The 12,432-nt window shown below is 44.6% G+C and overlaps 1 protein-coding gene across 3 annotated transcripts; it reads left to right on the forward strand.

Annotated features, from left to right (window-relative positions):
- The first annotated feature begins 250 nt into the window (after positions 1-250).
- LOC119549253 (protein wech) lies at positions 251-9,137 on the forward strand. Of its 3 annotated transcripts, none has more exons than XM_037857158.1 (6): positions 251-461; positions 548-793; positions 4,025-4,307; positions 4,374-6,342; positions 6,408-6,560; positions 6,642-9,137. In XM_037857158.1, the coding sequence occupies exons 3-6, from the start codon at positions 4,087-4,089 to the stop codon at positions 6,810-6,812; spliced, it is 2,514 nt and encodes an 837-aa protein (XP_037713086.1). In that variant the 5' UTR covers positions 251-461; positions 548-793; positions 4,025-4,086; the 3' UTR covers positions 6,813-9,137. The 3 variants fall into 3 exon arrangements, with proteins under 3 accessions (XP_037713086.1, XP_037713087.1, XP_037713088.1); XM_037857159.1 differs by having other exon boundaries at positions 551-793; XM_037857160.1 differs by lacking the exons at positions 251-461; positions 548-793 and adding an exon at positions 1,423-1,652.
- The last annotated feature ends 3,295 nt before the right edge of the window (positions 9,138-12,432 follow it).

The raw sequence follows: 12,432 nt of genomic DNA on the forward strand, positions 1-12,432 counted from the left end.
TGAAACGTATGTCTAAAAAATCATAATAGAACCCTTATTTTCAAAACAACGCACGAATTAAAAGATTAGTTAGAGAAAAAGATTGAAATAGTAAAGCAACATAAGAATAGAATGTAACGGTCGCTGGAATCAGTGTGACCAGAGCTCCACCCCTTCAAAAAAGATGCCTCCCAGTCGGCTATGCCCGATGCTCTCCGCAAACAGGGGCGCAAGCAACACAAACAACAACGCGTGAGCAGAAGGGCAGCGTCGGAAAGAGAGAGCCGAGCAGAGGCGAGGCGCATGAAAAGAGCGTGTGTTTTGCAGTTTGATGGTTAAATGGTTAAATGCGTGCGTGAAGGTTGGAGTGAAGATTTCGAGTCCTAGTCCCCGCAATAAGTGGGTCAGAATTGGAGCTGTTCGATTAGGCCAAACAAAGTGGCAGGCGCAAGTGCGAAGTGCAGCTAAAACACGCCGCCAATGTAATTTGAAGAAGAAGAGGAGGCGACGCACAATAAGAACAATTGTTCATGGCTTTTTTCGTTTTTCGTTTCTCGTTCGCTTGCAGCAGGAAAAGTGCACGAGGGTGGTGACGAGAGTGAAAGAGATTCGACCGAAAAGGCCTGGAAAATGTAAACAATTTGTAAACACAACGACGACGACAAGCGACTTCCAAAGATTTGGCTTAGCTTTTTTACATCTATCGACCAAACACTCACATGATAAACGAATAAGAACGGCGATTAAATCAAACTGAAGCGGTGTGACGACTATGGGATACCCTAAAGCCGCGTGAAGTGCATGAATTTGACAAGTGAGTGTGAAATATGCTGGTAAACTAGATAAGCGGGGTCAAAAGTGGGTAAATTACCGAGCCAGAGGGGGGAAATGCAAGCTGTTTTCGGCGAAAGTGAGCTGCTATCCCCAGAACCCAAACACCCCTGCTACCCTGCACCGAAACGGACGCCATTATCCTATTAGCTGTTAGGCCCCGATCAGACGATTCGATTGTTTGAGGTTAGTAACAGTAGATCTAACCAAACTTCTGCATCGACCCTCTGCATTAAATGCAGTTCTTTGCGGCATAAGTGAAAATAAATAGAAGATAAAACTGTGCATGTGAGCCTCCCGTGCCTGTGTGTGTGTATGTGCCCCTGCGAAGGAGAGATAGAGAGCGAAAGCAATCAGAGAGAGCAAACTTTTTTGGAGCGCGCGCGCGCACATCAAAATCAAAAAACTAACTGTGAGATACATTTGGGTTTATTTTTCTTATATTTTGTTTAGGCCACATATATGTAGATAGATGTTGCTTGATGACTATGATGATGATGATGTTGAGCGGCGCGGCAAAAGCAACAGAGAGAGACAGCGAGAGAGGGCGAGCGATTTGAGTGCTATGTTGTGTTTTCAGTTTCGGTTTCGGATGTATCTTCTTCAGTCGGAATAAGGAATACACGAATGTCGGAGCGAACGGATTACGCATTAGAACTCTCTGGAAAAAGAATCTCGCCTCGCGAAAATCCGCTAAAAAGGCAAAGCCAAGCCAAACCAAAAACAAAACCGAATCCGTATCAAATCAAAAATCGAATCAATTAGCTTATAAACGGTACAAAACGGGCCCAAAAAGAACAATAACAAAAAGCGAGGTGGCTTGCATGCGGCTGCTAAAAAAGGTGTGTACGGCAAAGGAGATGCGAATAGAGAGCGAATGAGAGGGGGGAAATGCAGTGTGCATCCCACATATCAACACAAAATGATAAATAGACTTTAATGCAAATATTGATTTTCTCGACTCCCCGAGTCCCAGGATTCCCCAAAGATTCCTCTCGACGTTTTTTCCATTTTTGGAAAATATACATACACAAATATACGGACGATTTGCGGCGCAGAAACCACCTACATACGGACATGTAGAGAAACTTGTGTAAATACAACCCTCGTCCTCATCCCCCGACGTTTTTGCGTCGTATCCTTGCAGCACGTACACAGATGTACCACCAATGCCAGTGTGTGTGTTTGTGTATGTGAAAGGACTTTAACTTCTTGGTCGTGTTTTTTTCCACGTCCTGCGACTCGGAGACAGACCCGTTTCAATGGAAAACGTTCAAGGGTGACAAGGGTAGTTTCGCCGCTGCCTCCTCCTCCTCCCGCTTGTCCTTTTCCTGCTCTTGTTCTTCTTATCCTTGTTTTTGTTGCCGCTGTCTACACGGTTCGAAAATATCCTAGAATTGCATTCCTTTCCTAGGGCGTTGCATTGTTTAGCTGGAAAAGGGGATCAAAGCAGAGTGGTGTATTGATTTCATCAGGATTCTTTTGATGAAAACTTTAGCTACCCATCCCCGTCGCAACCCCTTTTCGCATTTCTTACCCCAATTCATATTTTGCTCTCTTTTTGGGTTGTCGATGGGATACAAATTCTTGTAAATATGAAAAAGGGATCAACTTGATTTTAGAAAAGTTTTTCCTTAAACATTTGGTTTTCCTTTATTTTTCATTATTTATGATAACAATTTATTTTTACATGCTTCATACATCCTTATATGATCCTGATTTTCTAATTCTGTTAGAATCTCCTATACAATCTTCACAATTGTAACTTCCATCCTTAAGCACCCTTAAGCAAATTATTTCACTCATTTCTTTTAAAACTAATGTTTCACGCCAAACTAACATACAAATTAAATTGAATTAAACTTGCAAAATAAAAACAAGCTTGGCTAAATACATTGATATTCGACCTAAATCCCACTCCTTATAAGTAACTGAAAAGTAAAGTAAATGAATCTAAGTATTGCAATACCGACGATCCCAATTCCTAATAGATAGGCAACTTGCCTCATAAAGGGTCTAACTTCCTTACATGTCTGCAGAATACCAACCCAAGTAGAGTTAATAGATTGACTTTGTCCTTTTGCCTTAGCCCAAAACAACAGGAGTCCAACCCCAACCCACTCAAAAGAACAAACCCTTGGCACCTTAACCTAAGCATTCAAACTGGATTTCCTAAGGCCCACCCTTGAAGTTATGCTATAAATTAACTCGAATCACCCGAAATCAGAATGACGGAAAAACACGTTCCTGTCGTCAAGTTTTCCTCGGAGTGTAGAAGAAGCCGCTCCGAAATCCTGCTTTTTACGAGGGGATGAAAGTCGGTCGTTTGATTGGGCGTACGTTGCTCGTCTTGAAGATGGCAACCAGTTCCGTCTGTTGTTTCATGACGTTTTTGCTTTGGGTTTTCCACCGCCCCCGACCCTGCACCCCCCACCTCCTGCTCCCCGCCGGAAAAGTCGCTTGCGCAGTGGAGGCGAAGCGAGGTGGTGGGTGGAAAAACAGGAAAATGTTATAACTACGCGATAAGACTGAGTGCTGAGGTGGGGCCCCGTGAGGGTGGGTTCTAATCCCCGTCCTGTTTGTTTTCCCCGTTGTTTTTGGAGGGTAATTTCCCGAATCTAGTAACTGGGTTACAGAAAGTATCTACGCAGTACAGCCAGTTCGCCGAATTGCGCGCGAAAAACTCGCCATTTTGGCTCATAAATTGGGAAATGCGTGGCTAATGCCGAAATTCCGGGATTCCAAATAACTTGACAATGGCTTGAATGCAGTCGAGTATCTTGCGGATACAAAGATACACACACAAATCTGACCTGCTGCTGCTGCTCGCGCCGCCACAGCTGCCTTTCTCGGGTTGCATTGCGTTTCTCGGATTCGGGACGGGCCTGCTTAAAGGATCAGGGGTCGGGGATCCGGGATCGTAGATCGTGCACAAGAAGGCAGGCAAGCAAGGTCGGGGAATTTCCCGCTACCTAAGATGCCTAGCTGCAGCTGCAATTGCCTGCCTAGGACTACTTAATGAAGCACCTCTCCCCTAGCCAATTTAGTTAGCTGCTTCCCTTCGGCAACTGACGACGTCCCGCGCGCGTTCCAAACGCAAGTTAGAAAAAAAAAAACAACCCAAAACAATCTCTTTCACCAGGACTCTTCGTGTCTTAAAAGTTTATTTAAACGGTTATACATTTCTTTTCGCAAATCTCGCTGGCTTTTGTAGCGGAAAAGCGCCACTCCATCGACTGCCGCCTTGTGCTATAGAAACGTGATCTCACCACTCTTATGATGGAACTCTTGTCAAACAATTCGGTTCCGCAACAAATGGCCAGCAGCAATGCGCCGAGCGCCAACGGCGTGGCCAACTCCTCGACGGCCAACGGAAGTGGCGGCGGCAGTGTGAGCAGCAACGCCAGCAACTCCTCCGAGCGGCTGCTGGCGGGCATCCTCGAGAGCTTTCCCGCCTGGGATCTCAACGTGGGACTGCTGCCCAATGTGGGTCAGAGGTAAGCTAGAAATGGGATTAGGAACTTGAAAAACCTAGACTAAATCCCCTCTTTTACTCCCCCCAGCTCGCCACCACGCACCGACTTCTTCATCAACAATTTCCTGGGCGGCCTGGACTCGCATGGCGACTTTAGCATCGGACCCATTGGCTCCGGTGCACGCAGCAACCCCAAGATGTCGCCAGAGTCCTCAAACAATTCGAGCATCAGCTGCGGCTGGTGCGAGGTGAGCGCCTCCATACGCTGCCTGGAGTGCAACGAGTTCATGTGCAACGACTGCCTGAGGGAGCACCGCAACAGTCCGCTGTCCTCCAACCATTCGATCGTGTCCCTGCCCACGCCCATTGGAGCTTCGCCCACGGGCGGCAGCTCCGTAAATGCACACACTCCGCCAAGCGGCAACTTTATCTGCGACATACACAACGAGATGCTTCGCTACGTGTGCGACTACTGCCGGAAACTGGTGTGCCAGTGCTGCACCCTGCACGAGCACAAGGAGCACAGCTACGCCTCCATCCAGAGCTTTATGGTGGGGTCAAAGGAGAAGCTGGAGGGCGCCATCGAGAGCAGCCAGGTTGGCACGCGCTGCATTAAGAGCAGCATTGACAAGGCGCTGGCCTTCATCCGGCTAATCGAGCGCAACTGCAGCGAGCTAAGCGATAATATACGCAAGGCCTTCCGTCAGTTCATCATTGCCATCGAGGACCGCGAGCGTTTCCTCTTGGACTTTGTGGAAAAGCTCCGCCAGCGTCGCCTGGCCATCCTGCACGATCAGATGGCAGGCCTGAAATCCGCTCTCGCTGGACTCTCCGAAACCTCCGATATGCTTAGCAAGGTGGCGGACAATGCTTGTAACATGGATCAGATCGAAATCGCCATGAAGTTAACCAATGGTCAGCGCCAGATGGAGCAGTTTGCGGGCATCTATAAGGACCTGCAGCCCAAGCAGGAGGTCTTCGCCTTCGCCCCACCAGACTACAGTCTGCTACAGGATATCCGCAACCAGGGTGGCGTAATCCTGGTGGACGACAAGAACATGCCCATCGTCTCCAGCAGCAACGGCATTGTGCCGAGTGTCTCTAGTGTGAGTGCCGTGGCCGCCGCCGCCGTGGGAGTTGGTGTAGGAGCCGTTGGCGTTGGCGGTGGAGTCGGAGGCGTTGGAGTTGGGGTTACCAATGGCATGGACATGGCCTTTGGCATGAACATGGCCAGCAACCCGCTGAGTGTGGCCTCCACAAGTGTTCGACGTCCTCTGCTGCGAGACAACAGTTTCCGCATCCCATCGCCCATCATGCAACCGCGAGGAGGAAGTGCCTGCGGAATGTCCAGTGGTATGTCCAGCGCTGCACTCGACTGGGAGCTCAACGGACTTCGCAGCTCGCCGGGATTACACTTCAGTGCGCCACGAACCACACAGGCGATTCCAGGATGCATGGATCTGGTTAAAGTGCGCAACTCAAATTCTCTCTCGCTATCCTTCGCCACCGAGGGCCATGAAGATGGACAGGTGAGCCGGCCATGGGGCCTGTGCGTGGATAAACTGGGCCATGTGCTCGTTTCGGATCGCCGCAACAATCGCGTACAGGTCTTTAATCCCGACGGCTCTCTGAAGTTCAAGTTCGGCCGCAAAGGCGTGGGCAATGGCGAGTTCGACCTGCCCGCTGGAATCTGTGTGGACGTGGACAATCGCATTATTGTGGTGGACAAGGACAACCACCGTGTGCAGATATTCACCGCCAGCGGCGTCTTCCTGCTGAAGTTTGGCAGCTATGGCAAGGAGTACGGCCAGTTCCAGTATCCGTGGGATGTGGCTGTGAATTCGCGCCGCCAAATTGTGGTCACCGACTCGCGCAATCATCGCATCCAACAGTTCGACTCCGAGGGTCGCTTCATCCGCCAGATAGTGTTCGACAACCATGGCCAAACCAAAGGAATAGCCTCGCCACGAGGCGTTTGCTACACACCTACGGGAAACATCATAGTGTCTGACTTTGACAACCACTGCCTCTACCTGATTGATCCAGATATCAATGATGTAAGTTTGATTTTACTTGAATTGTAATATGTATAGATGCTAATTGTATTTTGTGTTTATTGCAGATTCTCTCCGTAAAGGGACATGAGGGCTCGGGCTTCCATGAGTTCAATCGGCCCTCGGGCCTGTGCTGTGACGACGAGGGCCGCATTATAGTGGCCGATTCCAAGAATCAACGCATCCTGGTCTTCAACCAAAACCTGGACTTTATGTGGGATGTAAGTAGAAGATCCAGTTCGGTTCTAGACGGAAGCGCTAGAGTTTTAGGATTTCAATAACAAAGTGTTTACCTTTCACAGATCGAGGTGCGACCCTCCATCAATCCATTGATGCCGCCCACGCTGGACGAGAAGGACCGCACCTGCGATGTGGCCATAATGCCAGACGGTCGCATCGTTTTCCTCATTGAACTGTCGCCAGACTCCAAGGAAGGGTCTAACCCTTACAAGCGGTTTGTGCACGTATTCTAAATCAGGCTACGAGTGCCGATCTTTTTTAGACCATTTACAAGAGCTAAACGTTAGCGTAGAGATCCAAATAACAGAACGATAGAGAACAGGTGCCGAAACAGAAATATTAAGGGAAAATCAGAATTGAGTGCATGGAAATTAGCGAAAATTTTTAGCTTAAGTGCTACAACGATTACCTCGATAATGCTTAAGAGTTATGGTTACGATTTGGTAATTTACAATACAATACGAATTACACATATGTATCTATGGATATCTATATCTATACGCATATGCATATATCTAGCGAATATACAAGCCCAACCAACCAACTAGAACTAAAACTAAGACGGAAACTAAAGCGGAAGGCAGATGAGTAGGAATTAGAAGATATATATAGACGTAGGATCCGAGAGCATTCAGTAGAGTTACCGAACCTAGTAAAAGATAAAGCAAAGAGGGAAACTCAAACATTTACTAGATGAAAATATTATTACCTGTTAGTTAGACTGAAAGGCAGTTTGCTAGCTGATAGAACGAGGTGTTAGGGGAGGTGGGGATTGCGTTTTTTATGGGGTTGCTTAGCGGAATGAGGAAACTACTTTCGACAAGAGTTACTAAACATGATTTGCAGATACACTGTGGAATGGTATTAACGTTTGTATTATATTCTTAATTTGTTTGTTTAGTTCTGTATTACGTTTATTTTAAAATTAATTTTTTTGGGACATATTTTTAATGATTTCTTATAATTGAGACTGAGTATGTGAGAACACGAACTTTGTAAAAGGAAGCAAAGCAAAACAAAGAAACAAACAAGAAACCAGAAAATATTGATGAAACCCGCTGACTTTTGGTTGAACTTTTAACAAAGACTGATTAACTAAACCGCAATTTCGGAGCCAACTAAAGAACCATATATGGTGAGGCCAAAAAAAGTGAAAGAAAACCAACACACTCAAATTGCAATGACATTGATAACGTAAAGTAACTTAACATAGCTTAACATACATACTTTCATACATATAGCGATACAGATATCATATAGAGATCCAATCATCCAGTCACGAATCATCAAGGGCATAGCTTAAACCGAGTTTAACTGACATTCATCGACATATATGTACCACTCTTCATTCATACCGATCATGCATCACAGGACCTTGGTTTGTGTCGTTACTTTGTAATTAAATGTGAAAGGATTTACCCACAGGATACACAGCAGGTTGAAAGGAGGGGTTAGCTAAAAATGAGTAGGAGAGTTGTTGGGGGGGAGTTAAACGAACAAAACCTAAAAACAAATAACGAAAAATTATCATAATTTTTGACTCAATGTGTTCATTAGCATTTAGTAGACTTAGCGGGCGTGGCATAGTGAAAACGTATGGAAAATCCAGAGCAATATATGGGCGTATTGAATACACATTTAGGTGACATGTTCCTCGCAAAAGAAACAAATAAAACAAAACAAAACGATGAAACTTAATGAAATCATGGGCAACGCATGAATTAGCTGAATTATCTGTCTAGAGTTGGAACGATTTTAATAGCAAATGTATACACACACATATAGAGAGCCGAGCCGACTAGGACCGATTCTAGGCCAGAGACAGAGACCAGGCGTAAATTGTAAAATGTATTAGCAAACTTAGTTACTTAGTTTACGTTATGTTCTTACTGTTTTGAGACGTTCTATTCTTTGTACTTGTGTTCAAACCCGACATCAACGGATTGACAGAGAGAGAGATGATACATAGCTAACACTCCTTCCACGAATAAAGCAACATTGCATAAAATGCGCAAAACAAACAAAAACCATAAAATCTTAAAACACTTAAACTTAAACCTTAAAAAAAGATGCAAAAATGCCGGCGGCTCTACGAGAGCGGTGGCAACAAAAAACATATACAATATTTATATACACGTAATATACACCAGAAGGCAGAGGGCAAACCACCCACATAGAGCTATTTAGAATAGATATCGTAATTATTTTACACCTTAGTTTAGCCAACCCCCGAGGTCTCGGGGACCCACACGATCGCCATAACATACTCGTAACCTCATTTTATCCAATCGTAACACCTTGAAGCGCCGTTCATTTCTTGTGATCCAGATCGAATCATTCAAAACACTCGCACACAAAGCGCACGCAGAGCATCCCCCACAAATATCGTATGTATATATCATATATATCGCATCGTATCGGGCCTAGCGACATCTGAGAGAATGCCATATTTTATATTTGTGTGAGATTTACTAAACCAATACTAAAGAACTAATACTTATATCATTACAAATGAGCGCCGTTTTCTAAAAGCCACAGTTTAGAAATTGTGTAAAAAATGAAAAAAAAAAAATATAAAAACGATTACAAAATCATTAACTACAAGCAAAAACAAATAGGAAGGACAATTATTGAGATTTAAGCGAATACCGAATGCCATAATTCAAAATAAAAAGCATTTAAACGTATATATCTATAGAATACTAAAGTATGTTAAACACAACAAATTACTAAAAGTCATGAGGATACTGAACAATTTGCCAAAGGCTTAAGAATCAAAATGAAGAAGCGAAACCAATAACTTACATACTACACACTACACTCAAATACACACATTCAAACAGATAGTTAATTAACTTTTTACAAAATACATACCAAAAATACTTAAATAAATGCAAGCAGGTATTTTTTCAAATAAACCGAATATTCCAAAAACACGTTGCCCAAATACACCTACGATTAATTCTAAAGCAAACAAAATGCTCATATACACGTAGCTACTAAAATATAAAAAAAAACACTAAACGAATCCAAAACTTAAATCAGGTATTCAAATTTTTTTCGTATTACGTACTTAGCGTTTAAGAAAATATGAAGCGAAACGGCAAACTTAATGACTAAAAATCATCCTGTGAATGATTTTCAAAGATATATTAAAAAAAACGAGCATTGCAGAACCCACATACATATTTACTAAGCAACATTTTATAACAAATCGATTGACGATGCTAAAACAAAACGAAATGAACTCTTATATCAAAATACAATTTTGAGTAAAACTTTTAATGACAAATGCAAAAGCAATTCTCGGCAAGCACAGAGAAATGATTTCATTACCTATAAAAGATCTTTAAAATTATACATTACATACGCATACATATATATTTTGTCGCGATCATTTAGCCATTAAGTTTCCAACAAAATCCCCAAGATTGTAACTAAATTTGAAAATATTTCTCATTTGGAAATTATAAACATAAACATACGCATACATACATACACGTACTAACATATGTAATAATTATGGAGCAATTGAGTACAAAACGAGTACAAATTTAAATTATAAGCCAGATCAGACGACACACACACACACAGCTTAAGTTACAACATACATACATACACAGATCGATCAGAGGAGCGCAGCATATGAAATATTGATAGGCCAGCTACTGGTTTCGCATAGCAAATACTGCATATATTCATAGATGATCGCGATCGGATTCGTGATCAGGATCGAGTGGAGGATTCATCGAAATAGCCAACATACTAACCACACTTATAAGCATAGTCGCGTACATACATACATAGTTACTTAAACATAGACTAACCCCCCATATACTATATATCTAGGGCAAAAACGTTTACCAAAATTACCAAAAATCCCTCCTCTTACCCTCTTAATCTTCAAATATGATTTGCTTTGCGATAAAAAAGGGGAGATCACGTTTGGCATACCCAAAATTTTCTCATACATTCTCACCCACTCAGCATACAGCGTTCATACATATGTAGAGACGTGCGGGTACTAGGTACGCCCACCATTAAGCAGCTAATTAAGTCATATGGCGATAAATCTAAAGAAAATCTACCAAAATCAAGCGACAAATTCAATAACGAGTTGCAGTTAAAAATTGTAATTGTCTATAGTGAAAAGCGGAAAAATCGGAAACAAGCGCAAGCCACGGGTACTACACAATGCGTGGTTTGTCATTTTTCTATATACATGCATACACATACATATTTATATACCCAAATATATATATACATACATAGATGTGGACTTGACGAGACAAGAGTAAGAGTATATTTTATACGATAAACAAATTTTATAACATATTTAATAATAAATTATACACTAATAATTGTGAATATTGTTGGGTTTTACTTTGTGGGGAGCAGCGGACGGCGCGCCTACGTGCCACTTGCCACAGGAGGTTCAGCAGGATAGCGCCAAAACAGCCGACTCCAGGTGGTAGCCGTGGGTCTAGGAAAAAGAGGCCTAACTGGATCCGTGGACCTTGGACCTGGAGTGGAGAGTACCAGCGGGACGTGCGCAAAAGGGAAATAAAGGTTCCCGGATGCCCTATATAAGACTGCAGAGCTCTGGGAGCTGCATCAGTCGATCACGAGGAGTCAATCCAACAAGATCAGTCAGCATCAAAGATCCAAGCGTACAAGGAGCAAGATCGCTACGTTGAGACGTTCGGGATTGGGACGTCAGGAATTTCCGAATTGAGACACAGGTAGCTGAGATCCAGAGGGCATCACACGGCTAAGTCAAGGCGGTTTTTTCTTACTTTGTCGCGACCACACCCTGGCGCGTTGCCCGGCGGTTCAGTCAGAGTCAAGCAATAGAGTCTTGCGACGAGGAACCGTGAACTCGAGGGGAAAGTTGTCTAGACCCAGTGTGCCTTGCCTAACTAAGCAGGACTTGGGGCGAAGGACGAGCGGTCTATCGATTTGTGGTTTCAAGAGCCGTTGTCCTGGAGAGCCCAGCAATTACCGGCAAAGTCCCGGAACAGCAACAGACCAAAACTCCGAGTGCCAGAGAACCACACCACCAGCCAGAAAGGGCGAGCAGTCGACCGGTTGAGGCATTCAAGAGGCGTTGTCCTGGAGAGGCCCAACGGTTCAGCAAGTCCCGGAACTGCTATCGTCCAAGACCTAAAGGGGAGAAGACCACGATACATCGAGTCCCGCAGCCAGCAAGATAAGGATCAGAGCAGAGGACATCGGCAGCGATGAAATCATTGAGGAGCGCTGGACCGTCTCGGACGTAAAGCTGGGTGAGGCTGGGGTGGAACGTTTGTCTGCGCTAGGCGTAAAGCGAAGTGAACTGCTAGGCAGCTTGCTGGCGTTATCCTTCACTGTCAGCGCCAACTAAGCAAGACCATAGTCCGGGACAGAGCAAGTGACAGGCGGGCATTGTCTCCAAAGGCGTTGTCCTTGAGAGCGAGGCACCTGTTCACCCTAGTCTGATAACGGTTACGCTTCCCTAAGCCCGCAAGGTCGATCTCCATTCGAGTCCAAGGCGCGACAAGTGGCCTCGAGTCAACGCGTCGGCAACTGAGCAGCGGCAAGGGACACTACGAGAATCCCGAGACACAGGAAGGAGTCAGCGATCACCGAGTCAACGCGTCGGCGAGCCGAGACGAGCAGTATCAGCAGCCCTTGGAACGAGTGCGAGACGACACCGAGACCAACCGAGCCACCCACCGCTGTAATAAGTAAAACGAAAATAAGCCCACTGTTATCCCTTGAATTCTGTGCTCTCTCACTCTCTCATATAAAATTTGTGGGACGAACACACAATGTACTGAGCTAGCCGCACGAATCTGGTAGCGAGCAGACCAA

This window comes from Drosophila subpulchrella, chromosome 2R, assembly GCF_014743375.2.
Source record: "Drosophila subpulchrella strain 33 F10 #4 breed RU33 chromosome 2R, RU_Dsub_v1.1 Primary Assembly, whole genome shotgun sequence".
Classification (NCBI taxonomy): domain Eukaryota; kingdom Metazoa; phylum Arthropoda; class Insecta; order Diptera; family Drosophilidae; genus Drosophila; species Drosophila subpulchrella.